We start from the raw sequence: 19,747 nt of genomic DNA, 5'->3' as shown, positions 1-19,747 counted from the left end.
CTTTAATGAAGAAAAAAAATTACAACCGAGCCAGACTATATGTTTTTGGAACTATGATAATGTTTTGTGTATTATAAAAAGTATGTAAGAGAGGGTATGTCAGCTCCTAGAAATAAGAAATACCAGAAGCCCCTCCAGGGGTGGGGGTGGTAGAGCGGAATCTGGAGCATCATTTTTTTATATCTATATTTCTTGTATGTCCTGGAAGTCTAAATAAGTTGGCAGTATCATACTAAAGATATGTTAGCAGATCTAATCGGGTGTCCATATTGTTTAATGGCAATAGAAAACTTCAAAACGTTTGCCTGGACTGGGCAGTGGTGAATTGGCTTTATGGTACCACCTTTTACAATTGAACTGGTGCCATATGCGGGAGATATCTATGTATTTTCCTACCGTGGTATTACAGGGGTAGAGCTCTGCAGGCTATGGACACCAATCTAGTAGATCGAAGTTTATTTATGGAACCTATTACATGGTTGGACCATTGCACAGGTATGGCTGTACAAATTATTTTGGGCTCTTTCTTCCATCATTGTTAGTGGCAAACCTTCTATTACATGAGGGCATGTGCGGCCTATCAACATTTTTTGAAAAGACGCAACCAGCCCTAAAATGATCATTTCTACATTGTTTGCCCCTTTAGAGGGGTACTCCAGCGAAAAGCTTTTTCCCAGTAATTGAAACACATTACAAAGTTATATAACTCTGTAATATGCTTCAATCACCTATCTGCCCCCCTTCCCTATCTTCTCCCCCCCCTCAATCCCCCACCAGAAAGTGAAGTAAACTCATTCTTACCTAATCACTGTTAAAACAAGGAAGCCATTTTATGACAATGACATCATCAAGAGGGAGGCGGGTCTAAGCTCTATTAATCCAGCCTCTTTTTGTCAGATGACACAGGTTACTCACTTCTGATTGGCAAAACAAGCTGTAAGCCATCTAACAGCTTTACAGAGTCAGTTATACATAACAGGAGACAAAGTGCATAATGGGAAAGCCCAAACCAGGAAGTAAAGAAAAAAGAAAAAATGAAGACACAAACTGGAGGTTCAGGGACCTGCAAACAGCGGAAAATTCAAACGGAGACAGACTCAGGAGGGATGGTGAATGTAAAAACTATGTTTGACTGATTGTTTTTTTTTTTTTTTATTAGCAGCAGAGTACCTCTTTTAATGGAGTATATATTATTACGCTGCTGGGGAGGATATATAGTTAACCCTGGTTCCCTGCTGACCCCTTCTCCTTTCAGTACCGTGATCTTCTTTCCTTTCAGCCCTGACATGAACGCTCAGACACAGGACCTGAAGGCCCAGACAATCATGGGCTGATACAAGTTACCACTGAGCAGACAGCTCCCACTCCCAAATGGAAAGAAAGGATGGGGGGCAAACCAGAGCTTGGGGGGCAGCAATGGACCAGTTTTAGGTAAGTATGCTTTTTTGTTCTATTTCTTCCTACTCCAGAAGTCTAATATTTTATATACTAGAGGGGTCCAGAACACCCTTTACACACTTTAACCTTGTCATTACTAACCCCTTCAAAACAGGGGTTAATATCATTTTGGTGGTGCTTTTTACAAAATTTTTTCTAATTTTTAATTTGTTAAAATCAGCAATCCTGGTGTTTTTTTTTTTCTTTTTCTGTTTACCCTGTTCACCGTGCGGGGACAATAATGTTATATTTTAATAGATCGGACAATTCCGCACGCTACGATATGTAATATGTTTATTTATTCTTTTATTTTTTATAATGGGCAAGGAGGTATTTTAAACTTTTATTGGGAGGGGCTTTATAAGGGTTTTTTAATACTTTTAAAAACTTTTTTTTTACATTTTTTATCACTGTAAAATATGCAAATCAATAGATTGCATGTACTGATCTATGCCTGACGGCACAAGCGATTGGGACCCCCGCAGCATGGCTGTGGGGGTCCAGATCACTCAGTAACAGAAGCTTGTTCTGTCACTAAGTAGCTTAAACGCTGCGATCGCTACAGATTGCAGCATTAAAGGGGTTAATGAGATGCAGCTGCGGGATCGCAGTTGCCTCTGGTTCCGGACACACTGATATGTGCGGGACTGCTCTCACTGCAGCGGCCCTGCACACATCAGAAGCCCCATCAGTGCAGGAACGTATATATACATGATACTGACGGGAAGGGGTTAAACACAACTAAATTTAGACTTCTAGAAATCTAGACTTTAACTTTTACTGTATTCTGATAAACCTGTAATTTTTATAAGGATAAGTGCTTTTGACTAAGTGTTTTTGTTTTTTTAATCCTTCTTTATGGTCTTTTATAGGATTAAGGGGTTACCTAATTAAACCTTTCCATGGTGAACCCCCTACTAGGGTTGTGTAAAATACCATTGCAAGCACAACCGTGTTATCGTTTTACCTTTTCTAAATATTCGAACCATCTGTAGATGGACTAATTTTTACAAAAGACACAAATGTGGCTTTATGTTTAATTTTTTGTATTACTTTCCTATATACAGTATATACAGTAGATATAAATTTAAAGGGGAACTCCGGATAAGAAAAACTTGTTTTCTATTAAAAGTACATAAAAAGTTTAATATATGTGTCTATATATGTATTGTATATACGTATTACCGTATCTGCACGGTTTTGCCATGCTGGTGGCTGATAGAAATCCAGGAAGTGAAAAAAAAAATGGCCCCTGTGCCAACTCACATTGTCTCCTGCTCCTTCTGCTATCCCCCCTTAGGAGACAAATCTTCCATTCCTCTGTCTCACATTGTGTGTGTTTGCTGAGGACAGGCTGATTATGCAGACAGGGGGCAGGGCGTGATCTCCCAGGAGGCTTGGCTGGATCCCCCAATCCCCTGAGTGATTCACAATCTCTGACCGGAAGAAGCAGGTGTTGCACTGATTTCTCTAATTGTGCAGAAGTGTGCAGTGAAATTAGGGCTGTGTTCACACATGTTGGAGTGTCATTGCAGTACTGCAGCATATTCACAAAAAATGATGAAGTAAATGATGCTAAACGGCAGAGAGGATCAGAGCCTTATTGTGGGGCTTAACTTCAAAGATAACAGATGCTTGATCGTAATATGTGCGTGGAAATGAAAAGGAAAAAAAATCAAAAAGTTATTAACTTTATTCCAATATTAGCTTTACAGGTAGAGAATACAGCGTGCTGTGTTGTGTTACAGGTAGACAATAGAGTAAACTGTGTGGTGTTACAGGTAGAGTGTGCTGTGTGGTGTTACATGTAGAGAATACAGTGTGCTGTGTGGTGTTACAGGTAGAGAATACAGCGTGCTGTGTGGTGTTACAGGTAGAGAATACAATGTGCTGTGTGGTGTTACATGTAGAGAATACAGTGTGCTGTGTGGTGTTACAGGTAGAGAATACAGCGCACTGTGTGGTGTTACAGGTAGAGAATACAGCGTGCTGTGTGGTGTTACAGGTAGAGAATACAGCGTGCTGTGTGGTGTTACAGGTAGAGAATACAGTGTGCTGTGTGGTGTTACAGGTAGAGAATACAGCGTGCTGTGTGGTGTTACAGGTAGAGAATACAGTGTGCTGTGTGGTGTTACAGGTAGAGAATACAGTGTGCTGTGTTGTGTTACAGGTAGACAATAGAGTAAACTGTGTGGTGTTACAGGTAGAGAATACAATGTGCTGTGTGGTGTTACAGGTAGAGAATACAGCGTGCTGTATGGTGTTACATGTAGAGAATACAGTGTGCTGTGTGGTGTTACAGGTAGAGAATACAGCATGCTGTGTGATATTACAAGTAGAGAATACAGGGCTGTGTGGTGTTACAGGTAGAGAATACAGCGTGCTGTGTGGTGTTACTGGTAGAGAATACAGCGGGCTGTGTGGTGTTACAGGTAGAGAATACAGCATGCTGTGTGGTGTTACAGGTAGAGAATACAGCGTGTTGTGTGGTGTTACAGGTAGAGAATACAGTGCTGTGTGGTGTTACAGGTAGAGAATACAGTGTGCTGTGTGGTGTTACAGGTAGAGAATACAGTGTGCTGTGTGGTGTTACAGGTAGAGAATACAGCGTGCTGTGTGGTGTTACAGGTAGAGAATACAGCGTGCTGTGTGGTGTTACAGGTAGAGAATACAGTGTGCTGTGTGGTGTTACAGGTAGAGAATACAGCGTGCTGTGTGGTGTTACAGGTAGAGAATACAGCGTGCTGTGTGGTGTTACAGGTAGAGAATACAGCGTGCTGTGTGGTGTTACAGGTAGAGAATACAGCGTGCTGTGTGGTGTTACAGGTAGAGAATACAGTGTGCTGTGTGGTGTTACAGGTAGAGAATACAGTGTGCTGTGTTGTGTTACAGGTAGACAATAGAGTAAACTGTGTGGTGTTATAGGAAGAGAATACAGCGTGCTGTGTGGTGTTACAGGTAGAGAATACAGCATGCTGTGTGGTGTTATAGGAAGAGAATACAGCGTGCTGTATGGTGTTACATGTAGAGAATACAGCGTGCTGTGTGGTGTTACAGGTAGAGAATACAGCATGCTGTGTGGTGTTATAGGAAGAGAATACAGCGTGCTGTGTGGTGTTACAGGTAGAGAATACAGTGCTGTGTGGTGTTACAGGTAGAGAATACAGTGTGCTGTGTGGTGTTACAGGTAGAGAATACAGTGTGCTGTGTGGTGTTACAGGTAGAGAATACAGCGTGCTGTGTGGTGTTACAGGTAGAGAATACAGCGTGCTGTGTGGTGTTATAGGAAGAGAATACAGCGTGCTGTATGGTGTTACATGTAGAGAATACAGTGTGCTGTGTGGTGTTACAGGTAGAGAATACAGTGTGCTGTGTGGTGTTACAGGTAGAGAATACAGCGTGCTGTGTGGTGTTACAGGTAGAGAATACAGCGTGCTGTGTGGTGTTATAGGAAGAGAATACAGCGTGCTGTATGGTGTTACATGTAGAGAATACAGTGTGTGTGAATGGGACCACAATGAAATCATAAATTACTGCAAATAATTCAGTAACACAATGAAACTGCAATGTGTGAACACAGCCTAGATGTTCTACAACAGCTGTGGGCGAGGAATGGCCAGGGTGGAGGACTGTGTTGAACAGCTGAGGGAAAGCATTGCATTCTGGAACCTGTAGTACTGTGTACAACTAATAAAGCAGGAAGTGCAGAAACACAAAACAGAACAAACCCCCCCAAAACAAATGGATTTTCGGTAGTTTCAAAAATGGAATAGATAGGTAAGTAATGATTTATGCTTCTGGAGAAGTTTCATTTTTTTATCCTCTACCTGGAGTTCCCCTTTAATAATTAATATGTTTTAATGGCTACATGTTATCATTGACAAGGTAAATTTAAATAAATGACATAAAGGAACCTAAGATGAAGGTAACAAAATTATAGACCATCCTGGAGAAACCATACCAACAAAGAGAGTGGAGACCTGGTCTTCTATGATACATTACACTATGATTTTTGCACTTTATGTTGTTTCTTTGCTACCTTAACACTGACAGGGTATAATTTTCTTTTTTTCACAGGTCTGGACTGTAAGTGCTTCAGACATACCAGAGCTTTATGGAAATCTGAATCTACAAACCCATCTGCTCATTTGTACACAGCTGGAACAGCGAGCGCATCGGTGTGCAGGCAAGAAATGTAAAATGAGCGCCAAATAGGCATATATTCTAAATAAATAATGTCACCAGGCACTGTAGCCTGTAGATATGAGCTGATCTCCACACTGTTTCTCACATAAGCAATGTAAAATTAATTTGCAGTGTATGCCATGAATAAGGCTGATTCATATCCCGGAAAGTAAACAAAGAAGGGAATTTTCAAGTATTTGTTCATCTTAAAGGGATGAAAGAAGAATTCACCATCAACACTTTTCTAGTTCCCAATAAAATGTAGACAATTTCTCAACATTCTCTCGCCGCAAACTTTCGGATCTCTGACCTTACGCCATATTGATTATCTTTAAGGATCTAAAGACCTAAGGGTTATGACCTCTACTTTTGAGTAGAAGATAATACCCATCACAAGCTCAATGGGAAAAATAAAATCATCTTCTGTATCATGTACGAGCAAGATAGTAAAAGTAATCAAAAAGTGGCAAAAACAAGTTTTTCCATTGTCAGTAAAAAAAAAAAAAAAAGAAAAGAAAAAAACTTTGGTCACAGAGACATATCAATGTTTTATGGCCCCTCTGCTGCCAAAAGTATCAGGAACTGCAGGGCTCCTCAAGCCCTGGTCCCGACACAATTACATGTCACAAGAGCTGCTGAGATGCAGATACTAAGTCTCCCCTCATGCCTTTATAATACATATTAGCATTAGAAAAGACAGTACAGTTGGGGGAAGCTGCCCGTGTCACTAGTGTTACAGCCGCGGCACACTATAGAGTGAGAAGGGGTAACTGTCCATTAAATATATGGCATGTAAAAGAGGTTTTATGTTGTTTCAAAATCCTCTTTTTCTAAACCCTTCTAAGATGGAAGGTATCAAAGGGCAAATGGCTCTTATCTATTTAAAGAGGGGGATATAGTAGGACAGCATTTGAGATATATGTGTTAGGTTGGGACTAAAGGACACAAGACAGGTGAGGCCCTGCACTGGTACACGCCCCGCTGTCCTTGCCTGCTTACCACTCTCTGCCCTAGGTGGCAGCGGGTAACTGGACGACAGTCCCTAACCTTGATGAGTGATCAAGCCAGGTTAGTAACAATCGGTCAGTGTGGTACAGAATCAGTGGTCAGGGAGAAGCCAAAATCAGAAATACCAGGGAATACAATCAGGAACGTTAGCTTAGTCACACTCAGAACGAGGCTCTATTGCAGGCAAGGGGAGCAGGAGAAGGCAGAACTTCAAGGGTGGTGAAGTCCTGGCCCCAGGACCTGATTGGGGCAGGAACTCCAAACTCTCCAAAAGACCTAAAGCTGACTGGCAGCTGCACCTGCCATTTCGCATGACAGTGATCTAAATCAACTTGGGCGCCCGGCCATGGATTGATGTGGCCCGGACGCGGTGTTTGTGGCTAGGAATGCCGCCGGCACACCCCTAACAACTGGATGATCCAGTTACCAGGGTCACCGTCAGCGAGCCCATGCAGCCAGCCGTGGACCTGGCCACTGCCGCAGCTAGTGTCGGGGGCTAAGCGTGCCGGCACCGGCTCCTGATAACATGTTAGATTGTTAATAAATTAAATGTTTAAAAAATAGAATTGTGTAAAAATAAATAAATAAAAGCTGAACGTTAAGTCTAGTATGGTTCTCACACTATATACCAGAATGTGGCGCCTTCAACTCGGAATCGCTAGTACTTGAAGATATATAATGAGTGGCACACGGTAGGACGTACTTGACATAGAATTATCACCTATAATAGAATGCATGCGTCTTGAGTTAATATTTCTATCAAGTTGAAACAAGCCAGTTGGGCACAGTCAGCTTTCTGCCATACACTCAGCTGCTAATGGTTCTCGGCAGATGACATTTCTTGACATTTGCTAAGGTAACATCTGTATGATAAACGCCTTTGTATCGTAACATCGGGAAAAAATGTAAAACATGGTAATGTGTAATATACCAATATATATATAGAAGGTACGATAACATTGACATTAGAGATTGTGTCAACGTAACCCTCCGCCACAGTATTGCAGGAATAAATGCCAGCTGCAAAGACGACATACGCTTCCTCCCGCAGTGGAGTATTATCCATATCACTTTTATATAGTTTGTTCTTATTTGCGACACCAGCACGTATGTTATATCCACCCTCTAGCTCTGAACGTTGCGTCCTCTAAGCCTGCTCTAGGCAGATTTTCCTGTACTTGAGGTAAATGGAAAAATATTTCTTATAACTCTTGGCAGAAAAAAAAAAAAGAACAATTGCTACAAAAAGCAAAAAATGACATACAAAATGGGGGACACTTATAAGGCTGGCATACTGTCATGATTTACGCCTGCTAGTAGATGTAAATCATGGTAAATCAGACAAGGGAGGCCTTACCGCCTTATCCAACCCCCCCACCCACCCATCTGGCGAGCATAGGTTACAGCTGGCGTATGCGTCTTCTCCATCATAATGATAATAAATGTCCCCCAATGTGCAGAAATGTTTGGAATTGAGTCGCCTGCTCTTCTATATACAAAAGCACAACTCATTCATGGGGCAACAGATCTTCTAAAACAAATTGTATGGCCACACTCTGCCCCATGAAAATCCAATCTATTGACAAGTCAGGACTTTCTAACCTGCTACTAGATTCACTTAAAAAATTGGTGGGGTCAATTTGTGAGACAATTGTTTTTTTTTTTTATATATATAAAACCTGCACCAGATCACTCTCTAGTGGAAATCTCTTGACTTTCCTCGTACAGATGATGTCAAAGGGAAAAAAGGATCAGGCATTTTGAATTTCAACAGCCTGATCCTTTTGTTCTCATAGAGAAAAGCCACTGCCAAAGGAGTCTAGAAACAGTTTTCTTTTTTTTTTCTTTTTTTTTTTACCATTAAGTTCATAGGAATGCCTTATGTGTATACCATTACTTTACCCCTTCACAGGAACAATACTTCTCTATATATTGTAATGGTAGATGCCCATGTAGTTGCAACATCTATAAACGTTCAAGGCGCAGAGGGCTTTTAAAGTGGGCGGGGAAGCTACAGTGTGAGCAACACCAGACACATTAATGTGCCTGGAGCCTGGGCCGTCTTAATAGCATTATGGGCCCCTGGGCAGAGCTGTGGACCCCGAGTACATGGGAGGCACAGCAGTACATAGTAGGGAGGCACAGCAGTACACAGTAGGGAGGCAAGCAGTACATAGGAGGCACAACAGTACACAGGCACAGCAGTACATAGTAGGGAGGCACAGCAGTACACAGTAGGGAGGCAAGCAGTACATAGGAGGCACAACAGTACACAGGCACAGCAGTACATAGTATGGAGGCACAGCAGTACACAGTAGGGAGGCAAGCAGTACATAGGAGGCACAACAGTACACAGGCACAGCAGTACATAGTAGGGAGGTACAGCAGTACATGGAAGGCAAATTAGTACACAGTAGGGAGGCACAGCAGTACATGGGAGGTATAGTAGTACACATTAGGGAGGCATAGTAATACATGGGAGGCACAACACTACATGGGCGGTACAGTATAATGCTCCAGTTAATATAAATAAATAGATAAATAAAACCAGCAGATAATTTATGTGCAGGTCAGGTCAGGTCTCGGGGGGACACACAGATGACACACTGCTCTCATACTGCAGCTCTGCCCCTCCTGTTCCTCTCCATCTACAGACAAGTCTGGTGGCCTGGGTAATGTGTGTGTTGCCGCAAGCAGACTCTCCTGTCCCCATCCTCCTCACATCTCTCCTGATAGAGCTCTCACTGGCCAGAAGGGCCCCCTTTGAGTCATGGGCCCCTAGGCAGCCACCTATCCTGCCCAATGGGAAAGATGGCTCTTTACTCTTCTTTATTCTTTAACATTAGGGGTTAAGAGAAACCTGCTACCCCAAGAAAAAAAAACAAAAAACATACAGGGATTGTATTTATTACCTCTTTGGATTCCTCCACGGTCAATGAAATGTTAAGGGCATAATGTTGTTTAACTCTGATACTGCAACCATATATGCATTCTTCACTCATCATGTATTTACTAGCGGAATTACCTTTTTTTTCATAGATTATCATAGCATTCAATAAAAAGGGTTACTCCGACATCAGAAAATGTATTTAAATATATATAACTTCCTAATATAGTGTAATAGTATTGACTTCAGAATGCTTTGCATGACCCCTGACAGGAAGTTGAAATTAGAACTACAAAACATGTATTGCCTCCAACTCCTTGGCTCCTCCCTCTCTCCAGAGACAACAGAGAAGGCTAGATCATACCTCTGAGCTCTATCCCCACCATCTCTGAACAGCCCCTACAGCCAACATCACATCTGCCTGTCTTATATACATACACATATATCTTTATTGGGACATTTAGGGAGAGTGAGGGGTGATAACAGTATGCTACCTTGTGCTGAACAATATTATAAAAAGCAAACAGGAAGTGAATGCTGCAGGTGCTGTTACTTTATTGTACAGTATTTTGCAGTGAAATAAGATGTTCTGCAACATGGGGGGGGGGGCTGGCAGGAGTGCTGTGGGAGAGGAGAAGGCAGGGTGGGAGAACTGTAATGGCATGCTGAGGCAATGTATTTCGGGAGTTGGACTGAACTTAGACCCCTAAAACACATGGATCTTTCGTAGTTTCTGGTCCGGACAGGTAAGCAATGCTATATGCTTTTGTAGAATGTTTATTTTTCCCAGATGTCGGAGAACCCCTTTAACACAATCTTATTGACCAGTTACCATTTTAAGCAGCTGGTATGATTTACTCACCAAACTCCTTAGGAACAGCTACAGAGAATACACAGTTATGGCCCACGCTGTAGTTTTTGGGGTAGTTCGGTGATAACACAGTTCCCTCTGATCCCGTAGATCGGCTTCCACACGGTGCTAGAAAAGAAAATTACACAATTATTACAATAGACTGAATTAAGTCAAAAAGTAAAAAAAATAAATAAATAAATAAAAATGAATCAATGTGATAATATTATGTAATGCTGAGTAAGCCTGCAACGTTCGCTTCGCTGCAGCAGCTCATTGAGCATGTTTCATGCCCAAGTTGTCTCTGTATGACATAACTTTTCATTCAGCGATTTGATGATAAGCAAATTCATCGCTGCCGGAGCTATTTTATTTGTCAGAACGGCTTATATCACGTTAACCTGTACGAACATGGATCCAACCTGAAAAGTAGGAATGTAGTATATCTGCTGCTGTCACTCAACGGAGACAGATAGATGACCGCTGAAAAGCAAACAGAGCAGAAATCATCTTCTGTACTGAGTGCTATTACCGAACCGGCCCCGGTTGACAGTCACCGCAAGAGAGTGTGAAAACACATCAGAGTTTTGTCAGCATGGTTTTTGGTGGAGTCTGCAACAATACGCAACACACTCCGTCGGCTATACATTCATGAAACAAAAGAGGATTAGTTTTGTTAGATGTTATTCTGCTAATCCTTTTCTTCTACCATGGGATTAACCATGCTGAAAGTGGCCGGGATATGCTGGCCCACTCATCCCCCCTTTGATAAAACATGCAGAATTAATAGAGATGAGCGAGTACTAAAATGTTTGGATGCTCGATACTCGGGACAAAGATTTACCGATACACGGGTGTGCATTTTGAGTAATGAACCCCATTGAAGTCAATGGGAATTTTGAGCATTTTTGCAGGGGACCAATGCTCTGCACAGAGAGGGTTGCCTGAAAACCTGGAAACCTCAGAAAATAATGGAAACAAAAAATGGAGAGGAAACAGCAGGGGAAGCATGCATTGACGACTCCGGGGCTGGCTAATCGCAACATTAAGCCAAATTGACTACTGAAAGCAGTTTTGGTGTAGTCGTATACAGTATGTGTGTAACTGGTGCTTTTTTTTTTTTAAAGGCACCATGCGCACAGGACACAGCACAGTGAGGATATGTGTAGCTGAACTACAGATCCCAGCCAGCCAGGAGAATGTCAGCAACAGCGACAAATTGAATACTGACAGCTGCACTACAAGTCCAAGCTAGCAGCCAAGAGTAGCAAAAAAAGAAAGTTTTAAAAATGTTAAGCCCTAAAAAGGACTGTTGGGTTCTTCGTGTTGGATTCCTGCCTAACCGCACACTAATTCCCTGCCTAACACTCTCCCTGACAGACAGCAGCTCTCTCCCTGTGCTCATCCAGCCTGCGTCTGACGTGAGCACCACAGGACCTGATTCTTATCTGCCAGGGTCATCTGATCTGGCCAACCAATAGCTGCTATCGACATGTAGGGTTCCCACGTGATGCTACGAGCTCCTAAAGCCTCTCCTGCATGATGATTGGCTGAGAAAAAGCTGCCAAACATGCAGGAAGAGGAAGATGCCATTGTCTCGAGTATCGTGAGATGCTCATCCGATTAATGAGTACCATCGAGTACCCTAAGGCCCCGTTCCCACTGAGGAAAGGTAGCGGAATTCCGCGACGGAATTGTCCGCCGCGGAATGCCGTTAGCCTCCCGCTCATAATGGGAGTCTATGGGAGGCGCGCGCTCCTGCTCTGTACGCGCTGAAGAATGAACATGTTCATTCTTCAGCGCGGACAGGGCAGGAGCGCGCGCCTCCCATAGACTCCCATTATGAGCGGGAGGCTAACGGCATTCCGCGGCGGACAATTCCGTCGCGAAATTCCGCTACCTTTCCTCAGTGGGAACGGAGCCTAATACTCGAACGAGTACCAAGCTCAGACAAGCATGCTCGCTCATCTCTAATAATTAATCAAACTAACTGTGTGTATCACCAAGGCCACTGGTCATAAGGATTCTGGATATACCTTTTTTTTAACCTCCTTATGTGAAAGCCCAGGTAAGTCCAGACCATGTCCTCTTTATCACCACACCATGGTGTGCTTGCATGCACCTACCCTGTTTGACTGTCACTGTCAGTGTATGTACTATGCACTTTGAAAAGAACAGGGACAACTGTTATTGACAGGAGTCAGTGTTCTTTGCATTCTTTCTGTGGCACCCTCTGCTATTCGTGAAGGGCTCCATGCTATGAGTGAAAGATCAGGAACAGAGTCCCTTCAACTGCAATACTCTGCTAGCATCTTTGGCTAGCTTCTGACAGGCCAGAGACATTCACTGGGCAGGGTGTAGAGCTTACTTCTGAGCAAATCTGCTGACAGTAAGTTGGTGATGTGCAAAACATTATTAGCTTACTGGTCAGTGCAATGAGCAGAGACGCTTAACAGGATTGACAGGTGTCACTGCTTGACTTAAGAAATATCTACAGTATGGACTACACATAGACTATCAGATTGGAAGGGATCCATGATCAAAACCAGACTGACCATCTGGCATTTCTGGCAAATGCAAGATGGGCCGGTCCCCTTTGTGGGCCCTTCTTGTATGTCTCCTTGTGATGTGCCTTTTCTCTGCAAATCACTAGGGTCAAGTTTGCCTGGAGGCAGGGTGTATTTATCAGGATGGATTACCTACAGGGGGATATCTACAAAAAAGGGGGAGGGGTTGTTATACTACAAGGGGGGAGGGGATGTTTACAAGAAGGAAGGGTTATACTACAAAGGGGGGAGTTAATTATGTGGGGGATTTTCTACAGGGAGGGTATTACCTATAGATAGTTTCCCTACAGTGTGTGGGGGGTGATGATAACCTACGGAGTGATTACCTACAGAGGTAGTGCCTACAGGGCCATGGCTGCTCTTTAGCCCCAGTCCGGCCCCGTCCATAATACACAATACAAATAGATTTTTTTTAATGGTTTCAGAACTGGGGCATGCAGGTAAGCAATACTATATTCTTCTGCAGTATTTCAATTTCTTTTTTACCTGATAATGGAATGCCCCTTTAATTCCTAGTTTCACCTCAGCTAAGGTTCCTATTTTTCTTTCTGTGCAAAACATTTCTTCTATAAAGATATTAGTCTAACAAAGTGCGGTACTTTTCTAAGTGACACATTTGGAGTGTAGAGCAGTGAGATAAGTTAATTACGGCTTCAGATCTCCGTATGTCGTTCTACCTCTCGGGAGACATTTGCAGCAATTCAGCATTGTGGAGTTTATCGGCAAATCTGATTTTGCTACTGTGACTATTTGTTTGCGAGGGGTTTATATCCAGCAGACAATAATCTCTGTATTGCTAGCTTCTCTTCTTCATGCTTAAATCTACTTTAGTCTTTGTTTCCATGCAAATTAGGTTACAAAGCACACGGCTCTAGGTACAGTAAATAGCTTTTAGTAAGGCACAGATACAAAACAGCTTGCCTCAAAATATGCTAATCTGCCTTCTTTTGAATCATGAAACTCCGTTCTGTGGAATGAACTTGTACAATGGAGGTACTTTTAGCGAATTAAAAATTTGAGGTGTAATGAGTTCTGTCACGCCGTGTTCATAGAACAAAGATGTGACCAATGGCAGAAAATATTGTTAGATAAAATGGGTCTATGAGCCCCCCTCCCCCTTTCAACCATACATGTGCCTATTGCCATCATAATTTGTGGTTATTATTGCACCTGTCATCCATATGGCTGCAATTTATTATTTTATTTTTTTATTTTTTCCAAATCAACTAGTACCAGAAAAATATACAGATTTGTATATTAGTTCTATTTAAAAAAATAAATAAATTAAGACTTCCCGTACTTATTAGCTGCTGTATGTCCTGCAGGAAGTGGTGTACTCTTTTCAGTCTGACACAGTGCTCTCTGCTACCACCTTTGTTAGTGACAGGAAATTTCAAGTGTATGAGAGGTTTTCTAGGGGGATTTGCTGCTGCTCTGGACAGTTCCTGACATGGACAGGGGTGGCAGCAAAGAGCACTGTGTCAGACTGGAAAGAATATATTACTTCCTGCAGGACATACAGGAGCTGAGAAGTACTGGAAGATTAGAGTTTTTTAAATAGAAAAAATGTACAAATGCGGGTAACTTTTTGACACCAGTTGATTTGTAAATAATAATAATGATAATAATAATAATAATAATAATAATAATAATAATAATAATAATAATAATAAATAATCAATCAATCATGTCTCCGAAGTACCCCTTTAAGAGGTTTATGTTACTATACAGTACAAAAATGCCAGATAGTTCCCTCCTAAGGCTATGTTCACAGTACATCAGAGATCGGCTGTTCCGTGACCCGGCTAGGTCATGGAACGGTCGGTCTCAGAAAAGATCATCCCAGCCGATACTGCAGAATGATCTTTAGGGCCAAACACTCCATAGTGTGCACTGACAGGGTTTTCTTCGGCTATTCAATGAATAGCGGCCGCAGAAAACTGACGTCAGCTAAAAATCATCAGTACTGTAGTACCGGCCGGGATGATCTTATCTGGTCGGGTCACGGAACGGCCGGTCTCACAAAAATGTGTGAACATAGATTCAAATTGTAAACAGAAAATTCACTAATGTAAATATAAGTCATACATTAATATCAGCTGCTGTATGTCCTGCAGGGAGTGGTGAATTATTTTCAGTCTGACACAGAGCTCTCTGCTGCCACCTCTGTCTGAGTCAGGAACTGTCTAGAGCAAGAAAGGTTCTCCATGGGAATTTTCTACTGCTCTGCACAGTTCCTGTCTCGAACAGAGGTGGCAGCAGAGAGCTCTATGTCAGACTGAAAAGAAAACATCACTTCCTGCAGGATATGCAGCAGCTGATAAGTACTGGAAGACTTTTCCATTTTTTTAAATAGAAGTAAATTACAAATCTATATAACTTTCTGACACCAGTTGATCTGAAAGAAAAAAAGATTTTCGATAGATAACCCCCTTTAAGATACAGGGTTTAGCACACATTCAATGTATTATGGGTTTAGCAATACTCTTGCAGACATGAATTTCATTTGGGTCTAGTGGTTTCTAGCATTACAAATTCTAGATTTCATTTAGAGAACTCAATAATCTAAAATATATATGTATATAATTCTCAATGCGAATATTGCATCTCTCTAAGTGCAAGGCTTGTACGTATCAAATAAAGGCATTGGAGGAGTTGTATTAAAATATGAAAAGAGGTAGAACGCTGCATAACGCAAAGGGACAATCTGGCAAAAAAAAAACAAATATAGATAACAGTAGGATACCTGCAGAAATGTGTTCACTTCTCATGGTATCTGATAGAGTACCTACCTAGAGACATGGAATCTGAATGATAAAACTCCTTATAAGTCGGCACAGACTTTGTTTTATTATCTGAAGCATATTGCCTTTCCTTTAGACAAACTTGCACAAGGCCTGTCTGGATTTTATTCCTTTAGACGTCTAAATGCTAATATGAGTATGTGCCATAAGAAATTGAAAAAAAAAAAAGTTTTTATTATACTTTTTTTTTTTACTATATATTGAAACTTCTTCTCCCCCACTTTGACCACTAGAGACGTAATAAGCTAGCACTTCCTGTTTCTGTAGCTGACAACTTTGCTGTATAGACAAGTAGTGATGGACGAACATGTTCATAAATATTTGGAAGTTCGTATGAACATGTCGCTTAGGCTGGGTTGACACTACGTTTTTGCAATCCATTTTTTTCATCCATTTTTTGCAAAAAACAGATGGAAAATGGATAGAAAAAAACGGATGCAAGTGTACAGTATGCATCCGTTTTTCCATTATTAAAAAAAAAAGGACCAAAACGGGTCTGTTTCTTTTGTTTGTTTGTTTTGGTCGACCACGTTTTTTGTCTGTAAAATAATGGATCCGTTTTGATCCATACTTTTTTTTTTATAATGGAAGTTAAAGGAAAAACGGATGCACACACTTGCATCCGTATTTTCCATCCGTTTTTTACATAAAAAAGGGATGGAAAAAAAAATGATTGCAAAAACGTAGAGTGAACCCAGCCTAATTGTTCGTGTTAACCGATAACAAACAATTTGTTCCATGATCGCAATGGTTATAACGATTATTTTTGAATATGTAAACGTACGCAACTGCTTAATTTACGCTTTGTGACTGATAATCTGTACGCATGTGCGTAGACTGAAACGTATGCTTCTACTGCATGAACGTTCAACAAACACGAACCGTTCACAATGATTTTTTTTTCTACATTTGTGTTCTGGATCTGAACATCGGGATCTTCGCTCATCACTATAGACAAGCAGTGTCATCTCATTTTTATTAGAGGGTTGACCACAGCTCTGTTGCCTAGGCTGAAGGTCTACACAATGCAAGACATCAACATCATACACACAGAAAAAAACTCTCCAAATCTCCAGTTTGAACAAAAATGTGTGAGTATTTCCCTTTTTACATTAGCTATGCTACCTTTTAAAGTTGGTGGGGCTTAATATAAATGGAACTCACATTGGATTTACTATTACTTATGATCATGTAGAGCTTAATGGGAAATGCATACAGGAACAGCATCCTCACTGAGCAGAGAGGCATACAGGAGTAGCACCCTCACTGAGCAGAAAGGCATACATGAGAAGCACCCTCACTGAGCAGAGAGGTATAAAGGAGCATCACCCTCATTGAGCAGAGAGGCATACAGGAGAAGCACCCTCACTGAGCAGAGAGGCATACAGGAGAAGCACCCTCAATGAGCAAAGAGGCATATAGGAGCAGCACCCTCACTGAGAAGAGATGCAAACAAGAGCAGCACCTCCACTGAGCAGAGAGGCAAACAGGAGAAGCACCCTCACTGAGCAGAGGCATACGGGAGAAGCACCCTCACTGAGCAGAGGCATATGGGAGAAGCACCCTCACTGAGCAGAGAGGCATACGGGAGAAGCACCCTCACTGAGCAGAGAGGCATACAGGAGAAGCACCCTCACTGAGCAGAGAGGCATACAGTGTCTTCTTTGCCACTCAGCTAACATTTGTTGGGTTGGTCAGCAAATGAAGCGAGTGTAAGCAGTCATGTAGTCTTACATTTAGGCATCCATACAAACTATATGTACATACAATGTATGCCTCCCTGCTCCTTTTAGTAATTCACTCAAAGGGAATCATAGAAATCTGCAAAACTGGTTTGTGATAGGTTGACTCGCTCATCTTTAATAACCACCTTTGAATACCAGAGAGTTAACATACAGAAGTAAAAAAAAAACCTCACAAAAAAGCAAAAGGAATAATTAAACAAATAATAGAATTTATATACACAGTTAGGGGGATGTCTGTCAATTTGCAATCAGTTGTTTCCAACATCAAACAGCAGAATTGTGAGTTCAGCTCTAGGATATACAAGGTCATTTCAAGACATGTGTAGTTTAATTACATGTATAAAAAGGATAAAATGATGTTCAATCATGAACAAACTCTTTCGTAGTTTAATGACTTTTTCAGTGGTTTTTTTTTCCTTTTTTTTCTTTTATTCTATTTTATTCAGGGCATTGCTATACTGTATTAGCAAACTGCTTGCTTGCAGAAATAGCTTAATTAAACCAATTATACAAAAGATTACTCTCAATCAATATACATAAAACAGGTGAACAGTAATTAAAAGTGGAAATTAACTATTTTCAACATCTGTGGGCTGCATTGAATACGCACATGAAGCACAATGGCCGTAATTAATCATCTGACCTTTCACAGTACGTCCAATGACATGACTGATACATGACTTCTTGAATGGGTGCGATGATGGATATATTTCATTCCTATGCTTATAAGTTGCATTTACACTCTTAGCTTTCAGGGTTTTTAAAGGGGCTGTAAAGAGTCTGATTTTTTTTTTTTTTTCATACATCGAGGGACAGCGGAGCGGAGAGAAAGTTTGTTGTTTTATATGTACCAGCAACAGTAAATAAAAAAAATACCAAACGCCGGACAATCCCTTTAAGACCACAGAATTTTATTCAGTAATAGAATAATTAATAATTAAAAATTTTAATTGTGATAGGTTTTAAAACTAAGTTGGCCTAAGAGAAGTAAATCTATATTCCCAGGCAGTAAGGGTCATAAAGCCCTTAACAACCAGTTTTTTTTTTTTTTTTTTTTTTTAAATACCTTTTTTCAAACTTTCCAAAATAAATTAGTGATTTTTTTTTTTTTTTTTTAGAAATTTGGGGTCTAATTAAAATCGGGTACACATTCGGCCCCAATTGAGAGTGCACAGGTTGCTCTGAAAAAAAATTCATAACATTCCATGGTTTCCTACTACTGTATGTAGGACAGCATATGAATTCTGGCAGCCACCACTTTGAGTGATTCACCAAATACAGATTCCAAAAATTTAGAATTTGCAGTATCTGAATCTTTTCGGAAATTTGAAAACAAATTTATTTCATTCTGAAGTGATTGCCTCTTCTCTATCCTCCAATTAAGTTTGTTTTCTGAAGTCATCAAAACATCGAGCAAAAGGAGGAAATGTCACAAAATAACCATCTTCTGATGCTCAAGTACCAACATTCAAAACCCAGCTAGTCTTAGGCTAGGTTCACACTATGTATCTGTGCGGCTGTATTGCGGGCGGTAAATCATCGTCCGGATTTTTCCGGTTCATGAGTACGCTGGAAAGTATACGATATACGGCTGCACAGTGCACACTATGTATGAGCCTAAGGCCCGATCGTAAACGGACCCGTAAAAAATGAACAAGAGCATTGTTTGCGGCTGGAACTGTGCAAATTCACGCCCGTGGATTGACAGGCGGTCCGTACGGAGTACTTCAAAAATAGCCGTCAATAATGCCGAATGCCGATGCCTCTAATAGTTAATATATTAAATTAATAAAACACATTTTCTTTGTAATAAAGTCCCTTTCGTTGTTCAATAATTTAATTCTAACGAATCCATCATTGTGCAATTAAATATACTGTTAAAATAAATATATATATAAATAAATGTACTGTATATTTATATATATATTTATTTTTTGACAGTATATTTAATTGCACAATGATGGATACGTTAGAATTAAAATATTGAACAACGAAACTGATTTTATTACAACGAAAATGTGTTTTATTAATTAAATATTAATTAGTACAGGAAGCTCCATTAAGCCGTTAATTCATATTCCCGGTAATAGAGCATTCTGTACTAATCATCACTTTACTTAAATGAAAACATTAAATGTTTCTTCTAATTATGTTATCACAATAGCATTATTAGAAGAAACATTTTGAATTATATGTGCGCTCAGCTGATTGGCTGATCGGCTGAGCGCACATATAATTAGCGGGTCCGCAGCACAGTGACTTCA

The 19,747-nt window shown here is 40.9% G+C and overlaps 1 protein-coding gene across 1 annotated transcript in view; it reads right to left on the bottom strand.

The window, feature by feature from the left end:
• The window catches only part of CSMD3 (CUB and Sushi multiple domains 3), a 467,563-nt gene that overhangs the window by 302,203 nt on the left and 145,613 nt on the right, over positions 1 to 19,747 (bottom strand). The window contains exon 20 of the mRNA XM_069959625.1: positions 10,380 to 10,496. Within this exon, the coding sequence (XP_069815726.1) occupies positions 10,380 to 10,496 (117 nt within the window). The remainder of the gene's footprint in view (positions 1 to 10,379; positions 10,497 to 19,747) is intronic.

Source organism: Dendropsophus ebraccatus, chromosome 2, assembly GCF_027789765.1.
Source record: "Dendropsophus ebraccatus isolate aDenEbr1 chromosome 2, aDenEbr1.pat, whole genome shotgun sequence".
Lineage (NCBI taxonomy): Eukaryota > Metazoa > Chordata > Amphibia > Anura > Hylidae > Dendropsophus > Dendropsophus ebraccatus.
The sequence above is the reverse complement of the archived record's forward strand: the minus strand, read 5'-3'. Positions and strand labels throughout refer to the sequence as shown.